The 26602-nt window shown below is 38.3% G+C and overlaps 1 protein-coding gene and 1 non-coding gene across 2 annotated transcripts in view; one reads left to right on the top strand and one right to left on the bottom strand.

The window, feature by feature from the left end:
• RGS22 (regulator of G protein signaling 22) overlaps positions 1 to 26602 on the bottom strand; it is a 103670-nt gene that overhangs the window by 71983 nt on the left and 5085 nt on the right. The window contains exons 3-9 of the mRNA XM_065902966.1: positions 24882 to 25482; positions 23308 to 23469; positions 18306 to 18480; positions 8858 to 8991; positions 6379 to 6493; positions 4791 to 4913; positions 3889 to 3990 (exon numbers count right to left, since the gene is read on the bottom strand). Of these exons, the coding sequence (XP_065759038.1) occupies positions 3889 to 3990; positions 4791 to 4913; positions 6379 to 6493; positions 8858 to 8991; positions 18306 to 18480; positions 23308 to 23469; positions 24882 to 25482 (1412 nt within the window). The remainder of the gene's footprint in view (positions 1 to 3888; positions 3991 to 4790; positions 4914 to 6378; positions 6494 to 8857; positions 8992 to 18305; positions 18481 to 23307; positions 23470 to 24881; positions 25483 to 26602) is intronic.
• Positions 7869 to 7941, top strand: TRNAR-ACG (transfer RNA arginine (anticodon ACG)). The gene has a single exon. It is a non-coding gene; the product is annotated as a tRNA-Arg (tRNA).

The raw sequence follows: 26602 nt of genomic DNA on the forward strand, positions 1-26602 counted from the left end.
AATAATAAAAAAAAAAAGAAAAAAAAAGCAGTTCCTTAAATGATTTAACTCAGTGGATGGGTTAAATAGCAAATTGAAATCTGCTGAAGAAATAATACATGAACCGGACAACAGATCAAAGAAAATTGATCTAGTTCAGTTTATAACATTTAACACAGATGTTATAAGATGGAAAGACTTCAGAGATTAAGAGAGATATAGGATAGGCCAAAAAACACCAAAATTGACCAAAGAATCCAGAGAACACATTGACCAGAGAACCCAGAAAAACGAAGTAGAAAGACTGAAAGAAATAATGGCTGAGAATTTTCCAGAATTGATGAAAGATATGATTCCTCAGATTCTAGAAACAACTTAGACCCAAGAAAGATAATTGTAGTAAATATATTGAGGTAACATATAGAACCCCAAGGTCAAAGGGAAGATTATAAAAGCAATGATAAAAAAATCCTCCCTCAGAGGAGCAACAGCAAACTCTTCGATAATAGCAATAGAAACCATAATACAGAATAATATCTGCAAAGTGCTAAGAGAAAACTGCCCACCTAGAATTCTATATTCAACTAAATGATCAATGAGAGAAGAGACATTTTCAGACAAACAAAACCTGAGAGACATTTTACCACTAGGAAATCCTAACAAAAAACCTACTAAAAGCTATTGTTCAGAAATCAAACCCAAACGAAGGAATGTGATGCAAAAACCAAGAGTAAGCAAGATATCTGTGCATGAATAAATCTACACAGCATTGGCTGTAATCAAAAATATAGTCAAGACTACTTGGTGGGTATAAGATTAATATATAATATTCTGATCAGTTTCCTATATACCTGAAATATCATAAATAAACTATACTTCAATAAAAAAATGTGTTACCCTGATGTTCAAGACAAAAATCTCACATTGCTGCAAGGATATCTTTATATTAAACAGAACTGTGTGGTAAAAGTGTTGTGGATTTACCTAGTAATCCTCTTATTCCTCACTTCCATTTCATTCTTATCTACTCTCTTTACTCATTAGTTCCTACATTCTCCACATAACTTTTCTCCTATGCTTTTATTTTTACTGATTTTTCTCTCTTCATCCTTCCCATTGATTTTTTATTTTGAACATGTTTGTGTGTGTGTGTATGTGTAAACATTTATAATACTTCTGCACTATACAAGTTTACTAAATTTTTAAAAATCTCAATGTATATGCTATGGAGAGTGGTAATTTCTAAATGTGTAGTTTTTGTTAGGACACGGTTTCTTCTAAAGAGTTCTACAAAGATGGAGGAAGTTACAAACGACAGTGGAACTGAGATCCACTTTATTCTATTGCAGTGCTCTGTCGCTGAAGCAAGTTGTTGCTGTTTGGTCACTTAGAAGTCACGTCTGACTCATTTGCAACCCCATGATTGTAGCCTGCCAGGCTACTCTGTCCACGGGATTTCTCAGGCAAGAATACTGGAATGGGTTGCCATTTCCTTATCCAGGGGATCTTCCGGACCCAGGGATTGAAGCCGAGTCTCCTGCGTTGCAGGTGGATTCTTTACTGCCAAGCCCCGAGGGAAGCCCTACTGAAGCAAGTATGCGATGTTAAAGCAAGCTTTAGGACTACTGGTGGCAGCAATCTGGGCTCCAAACCTTGGCAGTGACAGATGGTCCCCTGGCAAGTTGTTGCTGGGATCAAAGACTGTATCTCTGCATCCTGGTGGTGATTCCTATCCCTCTTGCAAGACCATTTCACTTGGTTTCTAACTGAACTATGCTATCTTGAAGCTGTGCTGCAATGAAACCTTCAGGATGTGCCCAAGACTGTAGTTCAAAGTCTTGGACCATAGCTAGTCATACTAAATCACTGTCACTGACCTCCCATCTAGTTTGCCTGCAGATATTTCTCCAATACATCTTGAGGTAATAAAATTTCAAGGTAAGTAATTTGCTGATCAGCAAACAGAAAAGCATGTTAGTCTTTTATAATCAACTCTTGGTCTCTTACTATACAGTTTGTCAGATGTATAAAAACCAAATTCACAGCAACTTTAACACAGTGCCAACTATTCTGCCACTGGCATGATCAATCCAAAGATCTGTATTGTAAATGAACCCCTGAAGGAAGTTATACAGCATTTCTATTTTTGAATATAAAGAAACAAATGGTATTTCATATTGTGAAACAAATCTACATAGGGTTATGGTATTAGAAGCAATTCTTACATCTGGAAACACAGAAATCTTGGATAATTAAAACCTAAACCAATTTAGACAGCTGCTCCACTAACAGAAAAATAAAACAGTCACAGATGCAAAAAGCAAGCAAGTCAAAAAGATCACATGATTTGCTCCTTTTATTTCTACCAATTAAACTAAAACCAATGTCTCCATCGCTGCCCTCCACCCACTCTGTTTTGACTCCTCAAAAGAGAAGCTAGAGAAGGATAAAAAGTTTATGGGCCTTGATAATCCCCAAACAGAATAATCCATCTCAGAATAACCAAAATTTGAGTGCATCTTGCTTCACAATCATTTATAGCTGGTTGAATACCATTACAAAGAATTAACATCTACCAAATTAAAATAGAACTTCCACTTCTACAAGTATATAGAAATACTGTCATTACAACAGCAACAGAAAAACCTCCTTACTTGAGCAGCTGAAGATTTTTGGAAGAGCAAGTTTTGTAGTAGTGAAAACATAATAAAAATAACAGGTGGCATTTTAACAGTCGGGGCAATAGGTTAGGGGAAGAAGGATAAGTAGAGAGTTACAGGTGAAGGATTAACAAGCAGAAGAGCCAACTGTGTGGTCTCAGAAAATGGTGCTGGCAAATTAGAAATATAATTTCATGATGTCCTGGGGCCAGATCTGGGCCGTGTAGGAACTGAAGCCCTATTCTTGTGGTAAAAAAGTACAAAGCTCTGTCAGCTGATATATAAAACATTGTTATTAATGCCAAAGTCAGGGTGGTGGCCATAACAACAAATACCCAGAAGTACTCTCTAGTGTTCTGAATAGGATTATAATGAGATAATAATATGACGAAGCTAATCTCCTCAGCATTGTTCAGAGAAAGTTCCTCTACAATGAGGTTATTTCAGAATTAGAAGAATCACTTAAGAGGAAAACAGACACAGAAGAGATTAGCAGTTTTCTAGGCTTGATGACCTCTCTCCATAAAGGTTCAGGAGAGCCTAAGATTACAAACTGAAAGGACAAGTTAGCTTAGGTCACAACTTTATTCCCTTTCCTTTTCGCCTCAAAAAGTGGCTATTGTTTCTCTCTCTCCGCAGAGAATCCTGTTCTTCGTCCTCTATTTTGCTTAGAAGAGGTCTAATGATGCTCTTTTCTCCAACTCTGAGTATCTGTCTTATATGGTGTGTAGCACAGAGGCCGAGGTGATGACACAGGGCCGTGATGACACAAGGAGTCAGTCGACATTCTTTCCCCCTCGTTAGACAGGCCAACAGCCTGAGTGTCTCCAACAGCTGACTGCTGCAGGAAGCTGACAGAGTAGCTTCGGTTAACGCCTCTGCTCCCAATCACTTCAATAACTCATTACAAGTCCCCTCTAAGGATTCTCTTTTAAGTCACTCACAACCAAAGCAAAAAGGCATACCTTAGGAAAAAAGAAAATATGTTCTTTGCTGGAAGAACAATTAATCAGCAGCAAAGAGAAAATAAGGCAAACCAAATAAAATATTGATAGATAAAACTGAGAGTCCACAAATCAGACTATAAAACAATATTCTGCTGATATTTAAATAAAGTAATTCAATGGAAACAATTTAACTGCTGCGTTTTCGCCCTCACTCCTAGATTTCTCTTATTTGAGGCTGGATGAAACTTTTCATTTCTGTGTACTGAGAATGTCACATTGAACCAACATTATTTACTACTTACTTGAGCTTGCTTGCATACTTTAAAAGGGTGAAGGGTTTCTTGGTAGAAAAGCTGATGATAAGCTTGTAGGTCAAACCAAAAGTACACACAGTTCTTCCATAACTGCAGATGGAAAAGGTACATAAATTATTACCATCATTATTAAAGCTCTACAAAGTTCTAATTTCAAATACAAGTAATTGTTTAGCTCTTTGCTGTTACTATAAATCAGGTTCAGTTTAAGATGGTTTTATCTTCTATCACAAACAGGCAACACACAAAATATGAGTACTGTCACTAAATTATATTTTTGCATATATGTTTCTCACATGATTGATCATTTAAAAAGTTAAGTGTTCTAGTAAATAAAGAGTAATCACATATCAACAGCATGAAACTAAAATCTGAAAGCATCTTGATATACATGGCAAATGCATATCACATCAGAAGTAAAAACTACTCTAATAACTGAGCTAATGAAATACTTATCATCTGAGCAAAATAAGGCTGTTGTGATGACCAAGAAACAAAACAAAAAGCTTTGAAATAAGTTTGTCACTATTCATTGCAATTGTAATTGCTAGAGTTATTAAAAATAAAAATTGAGTGACTGATAGAAATTAGCTCTAAAGTTAATATATATTACATTGAAATAGTAATCATTACATTGAAAGTAATCAATTGTTATAATGCAAGTCAATCCTTATCTATCTGTACTTCTTTTTTGCAATTTTAGTAGGATAGTGAACCAAGCAGAATTGTAGTTAAGATATCTACATTTTTACTAGATAATTTAGCATGAAATTTCTTACAAGAAGAGATGGGAATTTTTAAATGAAATATAATTACTTGAGCATTAAATTATTTCAATCTCTTATTTTAAATAAAAGTAGAAAATCAGATTTAAAATAACTATCTTCTACCTTGTTCCCTGAGTTCTCACAGAATTTAGTAAAGAAGAATCCAGCTCTATTTTCTACATACAAAGATTGCAACAAATTCTCCATGTCAAATCCTCCTAAGGCACCATCACCCATGGTTTTAATCTAGATAACAAAACAGAAGTGAATTATTCACCCAGAAACATTGTAATCTTTTTATGACATTCAACAACAACAGGGTTTCACAGATTCTGCCAGGCTGTCATTTCCCCACTGGACTATTTTATTTTTGTACCATATATGTAATTAATGCAGTATGTTGCATCTGACTGTCACACAAAATTTGTTTACGGAGCCAACTGTAGTGCAGAGCTCACTCTATTATAAACCAATCTGATCTCAAACTTCATGTTAAACTGACTCCCCAACCTCAACTATTTTCATATTTCAGGCACAGTGATACCATTTTAGGAGTCTTCCAAATCTCCGTTGGTGGCCTCTTTCCTACATGTTTACTGTTATTTTAGCCTTGAGTTGCTGCTAAGAGAGTTATAAAAAGAAATATCTTCAAGGCCTCTCAGTGCTACTCATTAACTGTCCTTATGGGGTCCCTCTCTGGACAGTCTCACCCCATAAGGTCAGGGCCTTCAAGTGGAAAGGCAGTATAAATTCTCATAAAACTTTGCTATTTATGGGCTTCTCTGCCAACAATGCTGGCAAGCCTAACACCGTTTTTGAAACGTAGAAAACTGGCTATTTCTCCAAGCACGAGAGTAACTCTAAAATAAGAAAGGGTATCCAGTATCCACATGAGCTCTTCGCTATATGTTGTGTGAAACTCGCACTTCCTTATAATAAGGCAACTGTGGCATGGGTGATTTAGGGTTTAAGTCAGGTTCTTGCTCTTGCTTTATTATCTCCCTTTATTCCCCTACATTACAAATTCTGAGGTAAAAATTTAATGCTTTTATGATGTTTAACCATTGGCATTCCAAAACTAAAAAGTCATTATTTGGGTAAGAAAAATACTAAATAGAAGAAAAGGAGACTTGTTTGCTTAGAATAAAATAAATAGTACAAGATTATATCTAAGTGTTCAGACAATATTAGGACTACCAAGGTTTCAACCTAAAGTGTAACTGTTATTAGAGAATGTGAAATTTTCATTTAGAACTGGTGTGTTAAGTCCACATTATCAAGGTAACTATAGTCTGGAAATACTAAGCTTTGTAAAAATTCTAAGCCTCTAAAACATAACATGAAAAATCCTAGAGGGTTTTATTTTGTGTCTGAGGTGTGATCATACCAAAACAAGAACATAGCTGTTTTTGAAAACAGTAATAAATGGAGCATATAGCAACATGGTGCTACAAAAGGAAATAGGAAGTTTTTGTATAACAATGTGATGTTTGGTAGAAACCAATGCAATCCTGTAAAGTAATTATCCTTCAATTAAAAATAAATAAATTTAAAAAAAGAAACTTTTTTGTATAAAAATCCTTTTGGAAGTAAAAAATAAATTTTTGTTCAATAAAGAAAATTTATTATGGTAAATAAATAAAAATTCTCTAAAGTCAGGGGACATTGATTAGGTAAAATGAAGAGTCAAATTAGTCCTCCAAATACTTACCAAAGGTTCTTCTGTATAGGTATATCTTCTATCCAGCTGGGGCTTCAGACATTCAGAAATGTCAGTAAAAGATGTTAAATGAATAACTTTGCTGCTTTCTGACATGTGCCTTGACCTAAATTATAGGGATGAGAACTAATTAATCAATCAACAAATATTTTAAGCACCTTTGATAAACATGTACTAAATATTAGGAGTGCTTCTAAAGCATTGTGAGAACTATTTGAAAAAAAAAAATATATATATAAGCATTAAGTCCAGCCCTCAAGAGGATGTTGAGAAAATGAGGTATAGTCATACAGAAAGATGACTCGCAATAAGATAAATGCTGGTTGAATGAATTTGTGAATGTATGACAGATGCCAAATGTCTGGGATGGATAATAAAACTATGGGTGTGTAAGAATGAGAAGTCCCTTGGAGCTATGTTAGTAATTAAAGAAACAAGATTTTTTTTCATGAATAATTGGTGGAAGATACATTCTCTCTGTGTGTAAAGGGGTTCTTCAGATGGGGAGAATAGTGAGCATATATGAAGGTAAGCAGAGAAAGTCTTGTTTAAAATGCAGAAAGTTGACTGATTTTCTTAGGGCAAGAGGACACTAAAAGCTAAACTATATACCAAATGCTGTGCCAGAAATAATTCACATGAATATATTTAATCCTTATAACAGGTGGGTCTCATAAGGGTTTATATGTGGCAGCTTGAGATGAGATAACGGAAGACTCTGGAGTTAGACTAATGACTTTGGACCTTATCTTTTTACATTTTCTCATCCAGTTTCCTCTCCCACAGGCCTGCAATCATTCCAAACCTCACTTTCCAGTTATAAAACATGCTTCTTCCAACTCATCAATCTCCCTCAACTCCAACCCACCAGCAGGTTACTTTGCAGTTTCTTCTCAGACAAAATGTAGGTACAACATGCTTCAGTTTCCCCTCCCTCATGTAGCAGACACTATTAATCCCCCCAGCTAACTCAACACCCATGTCCAGCAACATTATTCTATCACAAGCACCATGAAATACTATGAAAGCTAAATATTCACTTGAAAAGACGCCAGGGAGGGACAAGTGGTTGTGTAACCCAGTTGTGACTAATGAGATAGAAAATTAAGTCTGCTGGGGAGCTTCTATGAAAGCCTGCTTTCCCGACTACAGGGAGAGGATTAACAGATACTGCCCCCTTCTTTATGATTTGAAAGCCTGACATCAGGAGCTGTAACTCTACTGGCTGCAAAGGAATGGCCAAGTGCATTACAAAGATATAAGCCTTAATACTCCTGAGCTGGTGAATCGACACTGGCAGTTGCTTACACTCATATTTCTTGTTCTGTGGGGAAAAAATGTCAAATTTTTCTTCTTCTTTTTTTTTTTTCAAATGTCAAATTTTTCTAAGCCACTGTTGATCAACTCTTGTGTTATTTGCAGCTGAAAGCATTTCAAATTTATCTATCAACAAATATATCCACCTATACCCATCCTCGACTTCCCTGCTAGCTGAGATGGTAAAAGCGTCTGCCTACGATACAGGAGACCCAGGTTCAATCCCTGGGTGGGGAAGATCCTCTGGCGAAGGAAATGGCAACCCACTCCAGTACTCTTGCCTGGAGAATTCCATGGATGGAGGAGCGTGGCAGGCTACAGTCCATGGGGTCGCAAAGAGTCGGACACAACTGAGCGACGTCACTTTCACTTCCATGCCCAACCTTATGTCCTTCCATTCTGACTTAGGAAGAACTGTCTTATTTCACGTCCAAGGTAGCCTCACTGCCTTGGTATCTAAACCCCTCTCTCCACTGGCCTTGGAAAAGAAAGGCACAGAGAGTAGCTGAGTGATTGCCCGGCGTTGGGGGAGGGGAGAATGAGGAGTGACTGCTAGTGAGGCGGAGCTGCTTTTTAGGGTGATGAGTTGTTTTGGAATTATATAGTGATGATAGTTTTATAATCATATAAACATAACTAAAAACCACTGAATTTTATACCTGAATGTGATTGAAATGGTGAATTTTATGATAGGTAAAGTTTATCTCAATAAAAAAGAATAAATGTGAGGTAATAAATCACTAAACAAAGAACTATCCACCAGCAGACCCCACACTAAAGTTAATACCTTTGGTATTAATACCAAAGTTAATACCCTTTGGAAGGGAAAGAATTCCATTTGAAATAAAGAACAATTTCATTGGGCAAACAGATGGGCAACTCTAAATGAATTTTTAAAGTATACTATGTTAAATAAGCAGAATATTATCAGGAGTATTTTGAGTTCTCAAATTTGAGAAATATTAGTAGTCTCAAGAGTTCTGCTCTTAATTTAGAGTATGCATGGGTTTATAACTCTAATATCTATCCCTGAAATATAAGAACTCATGTAAAAAAAAGAAAAGTATTCATTTTCAACTTCTATTTAATCTTTAAATTCTTCAAACATCTTACCATTGCAGAAAAGCACTGGGACACAGAAAGCCGCACCTACCCTTTCTCAATCATATCATCCTTAGAAGAAACGGGATTCAAAGACTCACTCTTCCAAGGTTTATAAACCGCTGTCTTTACTCTAGGTGATTTCTTGGGAGATTTAGGAAGTTGTAGTAAACTGGATTCTTCTTTCTAAAAAGTAGTAAGATGATGAACAAAGTGAAAAATGGGCCAAGTGGGGAAAATGGACAGAGGATAAAGCACATTCTCCACAGATACCTCAAATTTATTCTGGTCACTAGAGGATTTCTTCCCTCACTCTATCACATACTATGCTATGTTTAAGAAGGAAAATAAAATATTTTATTTTTAATTCTTAACTATTAAATATTCTTATTCCCCTTCTCAAACTCCAACTTTAAAGCAGCCAGCAGGCTGAAATCTGTAGACCTATTTAGAGCATTTCAAAAGGCCAACGGTCCCCCACTATTGTGAAAGAAGACTCCTTCCTGGAGGAAGAATTTAGTGCTGTGTACATGTGTATGTGTGTGTATATGTGTGTTTGTGTGTGTGTGTGAGCAAATGTACGTGTGGTGGGGTGGGGAATGCAGGTAGTAGGGTGAGAAAAGACTTTTGGAAACCATTGGTCCATAAGAGGCTATATCTTAGACTATTTCCTTCCATTTTGAACATTTTATTTTTATGGGTATCATTCCCATTCTTAAATGTTTTTTGTAGTAAAAGTTAATTATTTGATTCTAGAACATGAGATGCTACACACATGAATCAAAAAGCAGAAACACCTAAATGTCCAGAGAGGAGAAAGAAACAATTATATACATGCATATATGTATATTTTTATAAGTATATAAATGTAATATTATATAATATTTTAAAGGATTATCAAAATTATAACACCTGGAAAAATACTAATGAAGATGTTACATTACCAGAACCCAAAAATATAAATGCATTAAAATTAAAAATTCACAAAAAGCCTAAGAGGAAATAAGTTAATAGTTGTCTAGAAGTAGATGAGATCAGAGTGACTTGTCTCTTTGTTTCAAAATTCGTCTAAGTTTCCAAATTTACAGTTTTATTATTTTTAATGCAATGCTTTTATTTATTTATTTAATATTTATTTATTTGACCACACTGGGTCTTAGTTGTGGCATGTAGGATTTTGATCTTCATTGCAGCATGCAGGATCTTTAATTGCAACATGCAAATTCTTATTTGCAGCATGTGGGATCTAGTTCCATGACCAGGGACCAAACCTGTGTCCCCTGCATTGGGAATGCAGAGTCTTAGCCACTGGACCACCAGGTAAATCCAAGTTTTACTATTTTTATAATTTGAAAGACAAACCAAAAAAAAAAAAAAAAAACACTTCCTATATGTCAGCTTCAATTAGAATGTAATATATGCTGCTGGAGAGCAAGAAATATATTTGTGATGCTTTACTATCCAGAACAAACAATAAAATCTTATATACATTCTAGCTGCCTAACAGCTACTTATAATTTTTTAAGAATTCTATAAACAAAATTAATTACTCATATGCAGAATACATCATGCAAAATGCCGGGCTGGATGAAGCACAAGCCAGAATCAAGACTGCCAGGAGAAATGTCAATAACCTCAGATACACAGATGACACCACCCTTATGGCAGAAAGCAAAGAGGAACTAAAGAGCCTCTTGATGAAAGTGAAAGAGGAAAGTGAAAAAGCTGGCTTAAAACTCAACATTCAGAACTAAGATCATGGCATCCAGTCCCATCACTTCATGGCAAATAGATGGGAAAACAGTGAGAGACTATTTTGGGGAACTCAAAAATCACTGCAGATGGTGACTGCAGCCATGAAATTAAAAGACGCTTGCTCCTTGGAAGAAAATCTATGACCAACCTAGACAGCATATTAAAAAGCAGAGACATTACTTTGCCAACATAGGTCTGTCTAGTCAAGGCTATGGTTTTTCCAGAGGTCATGTATGGATGTGAGAGTTGGACTATAAAGAAAGCTGAGGGATGAAGAATTGATGCTTTTTAACTGTGGTGTTGGAGAAGACTCTTTGAGAGTCCTTTGGACAGCAAGGAGATCCAACCAGTCCATCCTAAAGGAAGTCAGCCCTGAATATTCACTGGAAGGACTGATGCTGAAGCTGAAACTCCTGATGTGATGGCCACCTGATGTGATGAATGGACTCATTGGTAAAGACCCTGATGCTGGGAAAGATTGAAGGTGGGAGGAGAAGGGGACGACAGATGAGATGGCTGGATCCAACTCTATGGACATGAGTTTGAGTAAGCTCTGGGAGCTGGTGATGGACAGGGAAGACTGGCATACTGGAGTCCATGCGGTCGCAAAGAGTCAGACACAACTGACCGACTGAACTGAGACTGATGTTTTGCATATAATGTCCTAGGTATCAGGGCTCACATCTGTTTTAATAATTTGGAACACAGCATGACATTAAGCAACACTCTGTAAATAAGGGGAACCACAGGAGACTGGGTTTATTAAAAGTGTATTATACAAAAGTGGTCAAATTCACAGACACAAAGGAGAATGATGATTACCAGGGGATGCAAGAGGGGTTGGTGAATGGTTATATTGTTTCAAATTTGCAAGAAAAAATAGTTCTGAAGATCTGTTACACAATAATGCAAATATACTTACGCTACTACTGCAATGCGCACTTGAAAATGGTTAAGATGATAAATTTTGTCATGTGCTTTTTGTTATTGTTGTTCACTCCTTCAGTTCTGCCCAACTCTTTGTGACCCCATGGACTGTCCCTCACCAACTCTCAGAGCTTGCTCAAACTCATGTCCCTTGAGTCAGTGATGCCATTCAACCATCTCATCCTCTGTTGTCCCCTTCTCCTGCCTTCAATCTTTCGCAGCATCAGGGTCTTTTCTAATGAGTCAGCTCTTTGCATCAGGTGGCCAAAGCATTGAAGCTTCAGCATCAATCCTTCCAATGAATATTCAGGACTGATTTCCTTTAGGATGGACTGGTTGGATCTCCGTGCAGTCCAAAGGACCCTCAAGAGTCTTCTCCGACACCACAGTTCAAAAGGATAAATTCTTCAGTGCTCAGCTTTCTTTACAGTCCAACTCTCACATCCATGCATGACTACTGGAAATACCATAGCTTTGACTAGATGGATTTTTGTTAGCAACGTATTGCCATTATGCTCTGCTTATTATTATTAATACACTGTCTAGGTTTGTCGCAGCTTTTCTTTCAAGGAGCAAGCATCTTTTAATTTCATGACTGCAGTCACCATCTGCAGTGATCTTGGAGCCCCAAAAATAAAATCTGTCACTGTCTCCATTGTTTCCCCATCTATTTGCCATGAAGTGATGGGACCAGATGCCATGATCTTCGTTTTTTGAATGCTGAGTTTTAAGCCAGCTTTTTCACTCTCCTCTTTCACTTTCGTCAAGACGCTCTTTAGTTCCTCTTTGCTTACTGCTATTAGAGTGGTATCATCTGCATATCTGAGGTTATTGATATTTCTCCCGGCAATCTTGATTCCAGCTGGTGCTTCGTCCAGCCTGGCATTTCATATGATGTACTCTGCATAGAAGCTAAATAAGCAGGGTGACAGTATACAGCCTTGATCAATTTGGAACCTTTCCCAATTTGGAGCCAGTTTGTTGTTCCATGTCTGGTTATAATTGTTTCTTGACCTGCATATAGATTTCTCAGGAGGCAGGTCAGGTGATCTGGTATTCCCAATCTCTTTCAGAATTTTCCACAGTTTATTGTGATCCACACAGTCAAATGCTTTGGCATAGTCAATAAAGCAGAAGTAGATGTTTTTCTGGAACTCTCTTGCCTTTTCGATGATCCAGGGATGTTGGCAATTTGATCTCTGGTTCCTCTGCCTTTTCTAAATCCAGCTTGAACATCTGGAAGTTCTCGGTTCAAATACTATTGAAGCCTTGCTTGGAGAATTTTAAGCATTACTTTGCTAGTGTGTGAGATGAGTGCAATTGTGTGGTGGTATAAATATTCTTTGGCATTGCCTTTCTTTGGGATTGGAAGAAAAACCTTTTCCAGTCCTGTGGCCACTGCTGAGTTTTCCAAATTTGGTGGCATATTGAGTGCAGCACTTTCACAGCCTCCTCTTTCAGGATTTGAAATAGCTCAGCTGGAATTCTATCACTTCCACTAGCTTTACTCATTGTGATGATTCCTAAGGCCCACTTGACTTCACACTCCAAGATGTCTGGCTCTAGGTGAGTGATCACACCATCACAGTTATCTGGGTCATGAAGATCTTTTTTGTGTAGTTCTTCTGTGCATTCTTGCCACCTCTTCTTAATATCTTCTGCTTCTGTTTGGTCCACGCCGTTTCTGTCCTTTACTGTGCCTATCTTCACATGAAATGTTCCCTTGGTATCTCTAATTTTCCTGAGGAGATCTCTAGTCTTTCCCATTCTATTGTTTTCCTCTATTTCTTTGCATCGTTCACTTAGGAAGTCTTTCTTATCTCTCCTTGCTATTCTATGGAACTCTGCATTTAAATGGGTATATCTTTCCTTTTCTCCTTTGCCTTCCACTGCTCTTTTCTCAGCTCTTTGTAAGGCCTCCTCAGACAACCATTTTGTCTTTTTACATTTCTTTTTTTGGGGGATGGTTTTGGTCACAGTCTCCTGTACAATGTTAAGAACTTCTGTCCACAATTCTTCAGGCACTCTGTCTATGGGATCTAAACCCTTGAATCTATTTGTCACTTCTATGGTACAATTGTAAGGGATTTGATTTAGGTCATACCTAACGGCCCACTGGTTTTCCCTACGTTCTTCAATTTAAGTATGAATTTGGCAATAAGGAGTTTATGATCTGAGTCACAGTCAGCTCCCAGTCTTGTTTTTGCTGACTATATAGAGCTTTTCCATCTAAGGTTGCAAAGAATATAATCAATCTGATTTTGGTATTGACCATCTGGTGAGGTCCACGTGTAGAGTTGTTTCTTATGTGGCTGGAAGAGGGTGTTTGCTATGACCAGTGCATTCTCTTGGTAAAACTCTGTTAGCCTTTGCCCTGCTTCTTTTTGTATTTCAAGGTCAAACTTACCTGTTACTCCAGCTATCTCTTGACTTCCTACTTTTGTATTCCAGTCCCCCATGATGAAAACGATATCTTTTTGTGGTTCTTTTTTTTTTTTGGTGTTAGTTCTAGAAAGCCTTGTAGGTCTTCATAGAACCATTCACCTTCAGCTTCTTTGGCATTAGTGGTTGGGGCATAAACTTGCATTACTGTGATTACTGAACAGTTTGCCTTGGAAACGAACAAAGATCATTCTGTCATTTTGAGATTGTACCCAAGTACTGCATTTCAGATTCTTTTGTTGACTATGAGAGCTACTCCATTTCTTCTTAGGGATTCTTGCCCATAGTAGTAGATATAAAGGTCACCTGAATTAAATTTGCCCATTGCCATCCATTTTAGTTCACTGATTCCTAAAACGTCAACATTCACTCTTGCCATCTTCCTGTTTGACCACTTCCAATTTACCATGATTCATGGACCTAACATTCCAGGTTTCTATGCAATATTGCTCTTTACAGCATCAGACTTTACTTTCACCACCAGACACATCCACAACTGGGCATTGTTTCCATTTTGACTCAGTCCCTTCACTCCTTCTGGAACTATTTCTCCACTCTTCTCCAGTAGCATATCGGGGCACCTACCAACCTGGGGAATTCATCTTTCAGTGTCATATCTTTTTACCTTTTTATATTGTTCATGGGGGTTCTCAAGACAAGAATGCTGAAGTGGTTTGCCATTCCCTTCTGCAGTGGAGCATGTTTTGTCAGAACTTTCTACCACGACTCGTCCGCTGGGGTGGCCCTACACAACATGGCTCATACTTTCTTTGAGTTAGACAAGGCTATGATCCATGTGCTTTTACCACTATAAAAAGCTTTCTAAATATAAAAAAAAAATTTAAGTGTATTATACTTAAAATTAAAGGATGGTCCAAGTTAGTATTTTTGAGCTTTCTGGCTTTGTGAGAAAGCTAGAAAAGTAGCCCGAAAGAAAAAAATCTTCTCTTTTGATAGAAAAAAAAAATACTATCAAAAGGGCACAGTAGAACTGGAGGCGGGTACAGGAGCTGTTCCATATCATGATTGAGATGGTAGATACACAATGTATATATTTGTCAAAAATTTCAGAACAAAAAGGTGAATTTTACTTTGAATAAAAGATATTTTAACTTTTAAAATAGGAAAAATAAAGAAAATAGAATCAAGTTCCATTGCTTACACTGTTTTCTGCCAAGGAGAAACAGAATGAGATCAAAATGAGTTACCCAACTAGAAAACACTGATGATATCAGGTGTGGTGATGGATGGTACTCAGAAAGTCAAGTGTGCTCACTACACTATTCTCTAAGATTTGTCTTAACCTGGTGACTGAGTCACAGAGTCACACAGGCTAACAAGGACGCTCAATTGATCAGTTACGTGGCACACGAAAAGGCCCTGGGTGCAAAGGAGGTCAGAAAAGTGTCTACATAATGGCTAAAAAACCATCAGCTCACTATAATGACACTAACTCAAGGTGTGGTCCCCAGGCCAGCAGAAAGAGCACCACCTGGGAGCAAGCATGTTAGATATGCAAATCCTTGGGCCCCATCCCAGACCTACTGAATCTTGATCTTTAGGAGGAGCCCTGAAGTCTCTATTCTAACAAGCTCTTCAGGTGACTTACTGAAGCTTGAGAACCACTAACTTGTAGCAGTGCTTTGCAGCAAATCACGTAGGAATCTTATTAAAATATAGGTTCTAAAATGTGACTCTAGGGACTTCCCTGGTGATCCAGGGATAAAAATCCACCTTCCAATGCAGGGAACATGGGTTAGCTCCCTTATCACGGAACTGAGATACCACATGCCACACGATGCGGCCAAAAAAAATAATGTTCAGGCAGGATGAGAACCTCAATTTTATGCAAACTCCTGATTTTAGAGAGTGACTCTCACCTGGTCTGGTGATAGACAGGGAATCCTGGTGTGCTGCAGCCTACGGGGTTGGAAAGAGTTGGACACGACTTAGCGACTGAACAGAACTGAATGCACTCAGTCTGTATCAATTAAATCTGACTCTCTGAAGGTGGGACGCAGGCATCAGTATGTCTAAAAGCTCTCTGTGATTCTAGAATGCATACAGGGTTAAGAAACCACTGACAGAAAAACTGTAAGGTATTTGAAGCTCTAAAGCACTACTTGTAGAAGCAGAATTTTAAAAGTCACATCATACATCTTCCTGACTCTTAAAAATAAGTTATCTTAATCACAAAGTAATCATTTCTGAAGGGGTCGTGTGTGACTATGGTCAGAACACAACATACTTTGACACCTTTAAAGGCTTGAAAGATTAATAAGGCTCTTTACTTCTGAAATGTATGTCTTAGCTACATTTATTACATCTCTGTGCCAAAGCACATAGGGTTATTTACTTCTTCTCTGTAAATTTGGTTAACTTTTCTTCTCTTTGTGGACTTCTCCTAATTTTTTGTCCTATCCTTCCCTGTTGTGAAAATAATGCTCACTATTTCTAATTTTGCCATTGCTATTTTTCACTCATTTGTTCAGTTTATACTTATTAAGCGCCAGGCACTATTCCAGGCACTGAGAGAAAGCAGTTAACAAGGAAAAGGGACCTAATTAAACTTAAAAGCTTTTGCACAACAAAGGAAACTGTAAGCAAAGTGAAAAGACAGTCTTCAGAATGGGAGAAAGTAATAGCAAATGAAGAAACAGAGAAAGGATTAATCTCAAAAATACACAAGCAACTCCTGAAGCTCAATTCCAGAAAAATAAATGACCCAATCAAAAAATGGGCCAAAGAACTAAACAGACATTTCTCCAAAGAAGACATACAGATGGCTGAGAAACAAATGGAAAGGTGCTCAACATCACTCATTATCAGAGAAATACAAATCAAAACCACAACGAGGTACCATTACACGCCAGTCAGGCTGGCTGCTATCCAAAAGTCTACAAGCAATAAATGCTGGAGAGGGTGTGGAGAAAAGAGAACCCTCTTACACTGTTGGCGGGAATGCAAACTAGTACAGCAAACTAGTACAAACAGCAAATAGTTCGGAGATTCCTTAAAAAACTGGAAATAGAACTGCCATATGACCCAGCAATCCCACTCCTGGGCATACACACCAAGGAAACCAGATCTGAAAGAGACACGTGTACCCCAGTGTTCATCGCAGCACTGTTTATAATAGCCAGGACATGGAAGCAACCTAGATGCCCATCAGCAGACGAATGGATAAGAAAGCTATGGTACATATACACAATGGAATATTACTCAGCCATTAAAAATAATACATTTGAATCAGTTCTAATGAGATGGATGAAACTGGAGCCCATTATACAGAGTGAAGTAAGCCAGAAAGATAAACATCAATACAGTATACTAATGCATATATATGGAATTTAAAAAGATGGTAACGATAACCCTATATGCAGGACAGAAAAAGAGACATAGATGTATAGAACAGACTTTTGGACTCTGTGGGAGAAGGCAAGGGTGGGATGATCTGAGAGAATAGGATTGAAACATGTATATTATCAAGTGTGAAACAGATCGCCAGCCCAGGTTGGATGCATGAGACAAGTGCTCAGGGCTGGTGCACTGGGAAGACCCAGTGGGATGGGATGGGGAGGGAGGTGGGAGAGGGGTTCAGGATGGGGAACACATGTAAATCCATGGCTGGTTCATGTCAATGTATGGCAAAAACCACTACAATATTGCAAAGTAATTAGCCTCCAACTAATAAAAATAAATTAAAAAAGAGAAAAGTCCCTTATATTCTGGTAGGAGGTGAAAGACAATAAACATAAATCAGCATGCTCTTAAGTATGAGGCAAAATAAGGCAGAGGAGAGGGCTAGGATAGTGAGGGAGGGAATCTGTGCTGTCCCGCGCAGCGTGTTTACATGGAAGAATCAAGGACAGCCTCTCTGACTAAGTGATACCAGGGCAGACACCAAGGTGAGTGAGGAGTGACCACACACATATCTGGAGGAAGAGTGCTCCAATGGAAGGGAAACAGCAAGTGCAACACTCTCGGGTTTCTGTTTGGTGTGTTCCAAGAATAGCATGGAGTGGTGTAAGCCAAAGAAGAATGCTAGGGAATAAGGCCAGGAAGTTAGCAGGGCAGTGGACAGCTGTATAAAGACTCTAGCTTGTATTCTGACTGAGAGAGGAGGCCACTAGGGAGTTTTAAGCAACTAAGCGACATGATCATGCATTTTTCAAAAATCACATTGGCAGATTGGTGAAGAACAAACCATAAATTTTCTTCTTTCCTAATTGTTGCAGCATGTACATTAACAAAAACCAAAAAAAAAAAAAAAAAAATTAAAAGTTTATGATAAAACTTCAGTGCTGGTGTACAAAACCCAAGCATCAACATTTTAGTACAAACTTAAGAGATCAAAGTATCGCTGGACAACCTACCTGCATCTCAGATAACTGTGGAATGCAAGATTTGGGTCTTAATGGCAAGAGGGTTGCCATTTGTGGGAAAGGGTCAACATCCTTCCTTGGTTTCTCTTGACGAAGGTGCCAGAATTTCAGTTCAGCACTAGCAAGTTTTGTTGAGGGTGTATGAGTAACACAGAATCTTGGTGCCCTAGTTAGAGGAAAAACAAATTTAAGATTAATCTTGGCAATAAGCCTCAAAAATCAGAACGTATAATATGTGTTCACAATTATCAGTCTTGCCATATCCCTTATTAATAATTTTTTCTTCTTTTCCTGCTGTCTATCCTCTCCCCCCAATGTTATGTGTGTGTACATGTGTGTTATCTATCTATATCTATCCATCTATCTATGTATCTCTCAAAAGAAAAGTGGGCAAAGAAGATACACAGGAAACTTATGAATGCTGAAATCCAAATGACCACTAAATATTGCAAAGTTATCAACATCAACAATAATCAGGGAAATGCAAATTAAAAACATCAAACACCAATGACATACCAAATACATAGCCAAAAATTTAAGAATCTCACACTATCAAATGTTATCATGAATTTGTAGTAATAAGTACTCTCATATTCTGTTGGTGGGAGTGCTGTTGGTACAACTACTTTGGAAAAGGGGATGTGTGTACAGCATTGCTTGTAATTGTAAAAAGAGAAAATGACACAAATTTTTAAAACAATAAGTAATCTATGGTATGTTGATGCAATGGAATACTGTATACAACAAAGAAAACGGATAAAACTCTCAATACAGTTCCAATCAAATCAGTTATGTCTGACTCTTTGTGATGCCATGGACCATAGCCCACCAGGCTCCTCTGTCCAAGGAATTTTCTAGGCAAGAATACTGGAGTGGGTAGCCATTTCCTTCTCCAGGGAATCTTCCCGACCCAAGGATCAAATCTAGGTCTCCCACACTGCAGGCAGATTCTTTACTGTCTGAGCCACCAGCGAAGCCCATGATGTTGACAGAAGACACAAAAGAAGGCATACATCATGATTCCATTTTTATAAAGTTGTAGTACAGGAAGATAAAAACACATGTTTAGGGATTGATTTGCATACATGGTTGGTAAAACTACAATGAAAAGTAAGGTGGTAATCACAAGTCCAGAAAGTGGCTACCTCCAAGTGGATGGAGGATGGTGTAACCAGCAAGGCACCTTCAGGGGTCTTCGCAATGCTTTATTCCCCAACCAACATAGTGGGAAATAATGAGTGTTTGTTTGTACTTAGGTTTGAATTTTAAAGAATACACAGGATTTAGCTAGATCAAGAAAAAAGGTAAGAAAGGATTCTAGGAAAATGGCAAGGTCAGCAATATTGTTCTTCTACATCTCTGAATCCCTTCATAAAAACAGACAGCATGACTATGATAGCACAACCAAAAACTCATGGACAACGTTTAGAATAACACGTGTTAATGTGACAAGGTATCCCACAAACCCCAATATACAGGCAGTGGATACAAAAGATCAGCCACAAGACCTAAATGACATTGGTGTGTAGGTCACAAGAGGAAGGAAGTGCCTGATGATGGCCCTGAGAATGGAAGAACACCAAAAGAGCCAGAAAGGCACGGCAGGCCTGTTTGAGGTTAGCAATTGAGATGGAAGGGCTTCTCCAACCTGAGGTGAGTGCACACACGTCAGTCACATTTCAACTTACCAACAATGAACAACTGGAAAGTCAAAATAACAAAATGGACGAACCACAACAGGTGCAACAATTTGGATGCATTACGCTTCAGTGGCAGTATGTTGACCGACAGAAGTCAGTCTCAAAAAGTTAATCCTGTATAATTATATGGCATTCTAAAAAAAGACAAAAACATAGTGACAAAGAACAGATCAGTGGCTGCCGGGGTGAAGAGAGGAGGAAGAGTCTGATGACAGAAGGGTGCCCTGAGAGTTTCCTAAGGTGGTGTTTGTACGCTGACTGTCATGGTGGTTATGTGAATCTATACAGTCTACTTGTACTGTATGTTAATGTAAAACATAGAAAGGAAGAGGAAAAACAGCTTTTTCAACAAATGAGGATGAGCAACCGGATATCCATAAGCAAGAAAAAAAAAAAAAACTGAATCTTGACTTAAACCTCACACCCTATATAAAAATTAACTCAAAAGAGGCCATGGACTTAAATTAAAACATAGAATTGTAAGATTTTTAAAGAACAGCACAGGAGAAAATCTTCCGAATATAGCACTGGGCAAAGCGTTCTCAGGTTTGACACCATGGGCATAATCCATGAAAATGAACGTGTTAGCCCCTCAGTCGCGGCCGACTGTGTGACCCCATGGGCTGTAGTCCGCCAGGCTCCTCTGGCCATGGCATTCTCTAGGGAAGAATGCTGGAGCGGGCAGCCATGTCCTGGCTTCCCTAGCGGCTCAGACAGTAAAGAACCTGCCTGAAACATGGGAGACCCAGGTTTGATCCCTGGGTCGGGAAGATCCCTGGAGAAGGGAATGGCTACCCACTCCAGTATTCTTGCCTGGAGAATTCCACAGACAGAGGAACCTGTCAGGCTACGGTCTATAGGGTCATAAAGAGTCATTCAGACAGTAACACTACTGAAACTAAAAACAGATTATATGACCCACTAATCTCATTCCTGGACTTTAATTCCAGAGAAAGGAAGATTTATGTTCATGCAGAAATCTGTACATGAATGTTCACAGCAGCTTTATTACTAATATCAAAAGACTGAAAACAATCCCAATGTCCCTCAATGGGAGACTGAGTGTGTAACATCCACACTACAGAATACTAGACAGTAATGAAGAAGAACAAAACAACTTGGACACATCTCAAAGGAATTATCCTGAAAGAAAAAATAATCCCAAAAGATCGCATATTACATTATTTCATTTACATAATAGATGAGTAGTTTTCCAGTAACGATGAGAAAGGGGGAAGGTAAGAGACAGGCATGGTTATAAGAGAGCGATACAAAGGTATGCATGTGGTAATGTAACTGCTCTGTATCTTGACTGTAATGGCAAGTGCATGTGACAAAACTATATACAGAGAAATAAATTACGAGAAACTGGAAAAATATGAAAAAAGATTGTTGAGCTTTATCAATGTCAATTCCATCACTGCAATATTGTACTACAGTTAAGCAAGATGTTACCACTGGTGGTGGGGGGGAGGTGGGGAACTGAGTAATAGGTATACAGAATCTTTGTGTAATTTCTTACAACTTCATATGAATCTATCATTCTCTCAAAACAAAAAAGTTAAACTAAGAAAAGAAAAGCTTCTACTATATTCGTAATGTTTTTTAAGCTGGGTGTTGTGTGTATGTATAGGTGCATATTATAGTATAATTTATACCTTTCTGCCTTTCTTAAATATTTAAGAACAGAAATTTATACAGAGAAAAACAACATTCTCTCTATATATGGGAAAATACAAAGCACACAAGTAATCTGAAATACCTAGATGGGAGATAATTGGGAGACAGAGGCAAGGGACAAATCATGATGACCTTATTTGTTAACTTAAGGAATTTGAATCTTACACTGAAAGCTTGGGGGTAACTACTGAAAGCCTTAAAGCAGGGAAGTAACATCATCAGATCGATCACGGCCACAGTGGACAGCTCACGGATCCTCAGATGGCACACATCTCCTTCACGAGGCCCATTCTCTTCTTCATGCTTATATCCAGGTGAAATACTACCTCTCCTCTGTGTCCTGCGCATCCACCACACTTGCTTTTAGTACACTCGTTTCACATGTAGGTTCCTCCCACTGGACTAGGATCACTAGACTTGACTATGTTTTACCCTTGGACCCTTAGCACAGAACCTGGCTCATAGGAAGTGTTCATGGAATGTTTATTGAGATGATAAATCTAACTCAATCTACTGCACATGTATGCACATGCACGCAAACACACACACACATCAATTTGAAGAGATACTGAGCATAAGAGGTCAGGTGTAAAAGGATACGTTCACAAAGTTAACATGGAGTTAAAATCCATCTTGTAACAGAGAAATATCACTAACCTCAGAGATGCAGATGACACCACCCTTATGGCAGAGAGTGAAGAGGAGCTAAAGAGCCTCTTGATGAAAGTGAAAGAGGAGAGTGAAAAACTTGGCTTAAAACTCAACATTCAGAAAACTAAGATCGTGGCATCTGGTCCCATCACTTCATGGCAAATAGATGGGGAAACAATGGAAACAGTGAGAGACTTTATTTTTTGGGGCTCCAAAATCACTGCAGATGGTGACTGCAGCCATGAAATTAAAAGACGCTTGCTCCTTGGGAAAAAATCTATCACCAACCTAGACAGCATATTAAAAAGCAGAGACACTACCAACAAAGGTCTGTCTAGTCAAAGCTATGGTTTTTCCAGTAGCCATGTATGGATGTGAGAGTTGGACTATTAAGAAAGCTGAGCACCTAAGAATTGATGCTTTTAAAATACAGTGTTGGAGAAGACTCTTGAGAGTCCCTTGGACTGCAAGAAGAGCCAACCAGTCTATCCTAAAGGAAATCAGTCCTGAATATTCATTGGCAGGACTGATGCTGAAGCTGAAACTCCAAAACTTTGGCCACCTGATGCAAAGAACCGACTCATTGGAAAAGACCCTGATGCTGGGAAAGATTGAAGGCAGGAGGAGAAGGGGATGACAGAGGATGAGATGGTTGGATGGCATCACCGACTTGATGGACATGAGTCTGAGTAAGCTCCAGGAGTTGGTGATGGACAGGGAAGCCTGGAGTGCTACAGTTCATCGGGTCGCAAAGAGTCGACACGACTGAGCAACAGAACTGAACTGCAAGTCCCTCAAACACCAACATTATCTAAAGGATAGGTACTTTAAAGAAGCCTGAAGATAATATGATAATCTTGTCATTTAAAATTCCCATAAGTCATATATCCTTAAGACAAAAAGTATAACTAGGTTAAGAAAAGTGAAAGCAAATAACTTTTGATTCTCATTATTCTTCTTACCAATAAAGAAGTAAGGGTTTTACCACCTCAGTCTGAATTTTTTTTAAGTGTTCTTCATTCCACTGAGATCCATCTAGTAGTTTAAATTTTGATAAGACTTCTGCAGAAAGGTAATAATCTCCACTGCTCACTAGAAAGCATTTTTTCATCTTCTCAATATGTCTGAAATAAAACACATACACAAATAGGCACACACATACATGTTGACACAGTATTCAACTAGCCAAATATTTTCACTTCCAAAATGTTTCAGGCAAGTAATGAACTATCTTAGAACCAAAAGTGGGGTCACACAGAGTCGGACCACAACTGAGCAACTGAACAAAGAACCAAAAGTGACTTACAGGAGTACCAATGTGAAGATAAAAATAGTTCTCACAGGTATGGGAATGGGAAGGATAGCTTTGGTCAGCTGAACAATGGCCTTGCTAAGATGTCCATACCCTCATCTCCAGAACCTAAGAATGTGATCTTACATGACAGAAGGGATTGTGCAGAGGTGATTAGGGTTTTGAAGAGATTATCCTGGGCTGTCTAGCTGGTGCTAATGTAATCATTAACAATCCTTCTAAGAAGGAGGCAGGAGGGTAACAGTCATAGAGAAAAGATAGGAGGACAGAAGCAGAGATCAGAGAGGAGAAAAAACGTCATTCCGCTGGCTCTGAAGACAGAGGAAGGGGCCCTGAGCCGAGGAAAGCAGATGGCCTCAGAAGCAGGAAAAGGAAAGGAAATGGATTCTCCCCTAGAGTGCCCAGAAAGAATGCAGGCCTGCAGACCCATTTAGACTTCTGACCTTTTAATCGGAAGAAAATTAATTTATGTTGCTTCAAGCCACTGAGTGTGTGGCAATTAATGACAGCAACAATAGGAACTAATAAAGTATTGACTCTGAAGAACCTATGTAGGTTGACTGTATATCCTTTCTCTAACATGTCTTGGAAAGTGGTAGCAGCCTTCCATCCCAGGATCAATTAGGTCATGCTTCATAATCAACGATTTGGTAACCCCTGCTCTTATAACTATGTACAACAATGAGCTTTGTGATCTGAATGTTTCCAAGTAACTGGAATAACCCAGTCTCCAGTATTTACTCAGTCAAACCTTTAATGGGGATCGCGGTCTACTTCAGAGTTCAGAGCAGATCAGGAGAACACAGACAAGGTAAGGAGGTAAAGCAGGGCCCTCCAAGGTTGGTAAGACTTACAGTGACCTAACACATATGGAGCAGCCAAACAAAGACCCATGCCCCGTCAGACCTAAGAGGCTCTCTCGAGAACATCCAGCATCATATCCAGCAGATATCTCATTCAGGTATGTCTAAGTGGCTTCTGACTAAAGACCACAGAATCTGTTAACTGAGCAGGCTGCCAGGAACAGCCAGCCCCTTACACTGGCATAAGGTATCTTTTACGTAAATCAGTCTTATTATAATAAAATAAATCTTATTATTAATTCTTCTAAAAGTATAAATTACATTTATATATTTATTCCAGGCCTTCTGTCTGTGTTTAAATGACCCAAACTAATATTCTATAATTTGGTTTTAAAACTATTGAAAAAAAAAATAGAAATACCTTTGATGTCTTCCAGGATTCTTAAGAACTTTTAACCTCTCAATATCCATCCATAGCCACCAATATTTCTCCCCTAAGGTACCTTTTAAAAATTTCTTAAATCTTTCAAATTCCTTTCTGTTGCCAATGTCATACATTTTGTGAGAAACACACCAATCAGCCCTGCTGTCTAGTCCAACGCTCTCAGGTTTTGAAATTGCTCGTTCTAACACGTCTTCCGACTTTTCCCTTGGCATTTCACTGAGCAAAGCATTCTTGCCAGAGGTAGGCCCCCCAAAGTCATCAAATACCACTTCTGTTACGTTTCTGAAATTTACATAATCTGGGCTTTCTCTAAGTGTTGCTCCAAGAATTTGATGAATTGCCACTCTCAAAATAAAGGAGATATAAGATCTTAAAAACTCGTCATATGTTGAGAAGTGCAGTGTCAGACTTTTATCGACATTCTGTTGCTTTTCAAGGTATATCCTCAGAAGAGCTTGAGAAGGAGTGTCCTGTAGAGATGCAGACCCATCTTCTTCAAATTCGGAGATTAATCTAGTGGTTTTTAATAGGCCCTTTTTTGTCCTGGGGTGAACTCCATCATCGAAGATAAAACTCTCTGTATTAAACCATAAAAGGCTATTAGATCAGGTATGAATGTAAAAGTTTTCTTTTAATTGTTAACTAGATGTTATAAATCACTGCAGATGGTGATTGCAGCCATGAAATTAAAAGACGCTTATTCCTTGGAAGGAAAGTTATGACCAACCTAGGCAGCATATTAGAAAGCAGAGACATTACTTTGTCAACAATGGTCCGTCTTGTCAAGGCTATGGTTTTTCTAGTGGTCATGTATGGATGTGAGAGTTGGACTATAAAGAAAGCTGAGTGCCAAAGAACTGATGCTTTTGAACTATGGTGATGGAGAAGACTCTTGAGAGTCCCTTGAACTGCAAGGAGATCCAACCAGTCCATCCTAAAAGAAATCAGTCCTGGGTGTTCATTGGAAGGACTGATGCTGAAGCTGAAACTCCAATACTTTGGCCACCTCACGCAAAGAGTTGACTCATTTGCAAAGACCCTGATGCTGGGAAAGATTGAGGACAGGAGGAGAAGGGGACGACAGAGGATGAAATGGTTGGATGGCATCACCGACTCAATGGACATGAGTTTGGGTAAACTCTGGGAGTTGGTGATGGACAGGGAGGCCTGGCGTGCTGTTGTTCATGGGGTTGCAAAGAGTCGGACACGACTGAGCAACTGAACTGAACTGAGAGAAAGTGCCAACAGGGACTGGCCATGTCTTCCTTGGACTTGAAGAGGATATTGGTGGCAGATGAACTAAATATTTGCTATCCTCAATAAAGAGGATCTTCAAAGAGACATGACACACTTTTGAAATGTAATATTTCAGACTGATAAGGTCAACATACAAAGGCCAAATCTATTAAAGAATTAGAATGTGTATACCAAATGATTGTGTGTACTTTAATGGTTTATGTTGCATGGTAAAATAAAATTAGCTACCATAGATTATGAGATGATAGATGAACAGACCAGAATTGCAGTCATATTAGCAATTTTAAAAAATTGACTATTTTATCAGAAAAATTCAATTACTATTACACTTATAACCTATCATTAAAATTACAAAATTGCATAAAGTCCTTGTGAAGCCTTACAAATACAAATGGACTACATTTACACTTTTTCTAAAGATACAGTCTAGCCCTTATTTT

This window comes from Muntiacus reevesi, chromosome 12 (assembly GCF_963930625.1).
Source record: "Muntiacus reevesi chromosome 12, mMunRee1.1, whole genome shotgun sequence".
In the NCBI taxonomy this organism is placed as follows: Eukaryota; Metazoa; Chordata; class Mammalia; order Artiodactyla; family Cervidae; genus Muntiacus; species Muntiacus reevesi.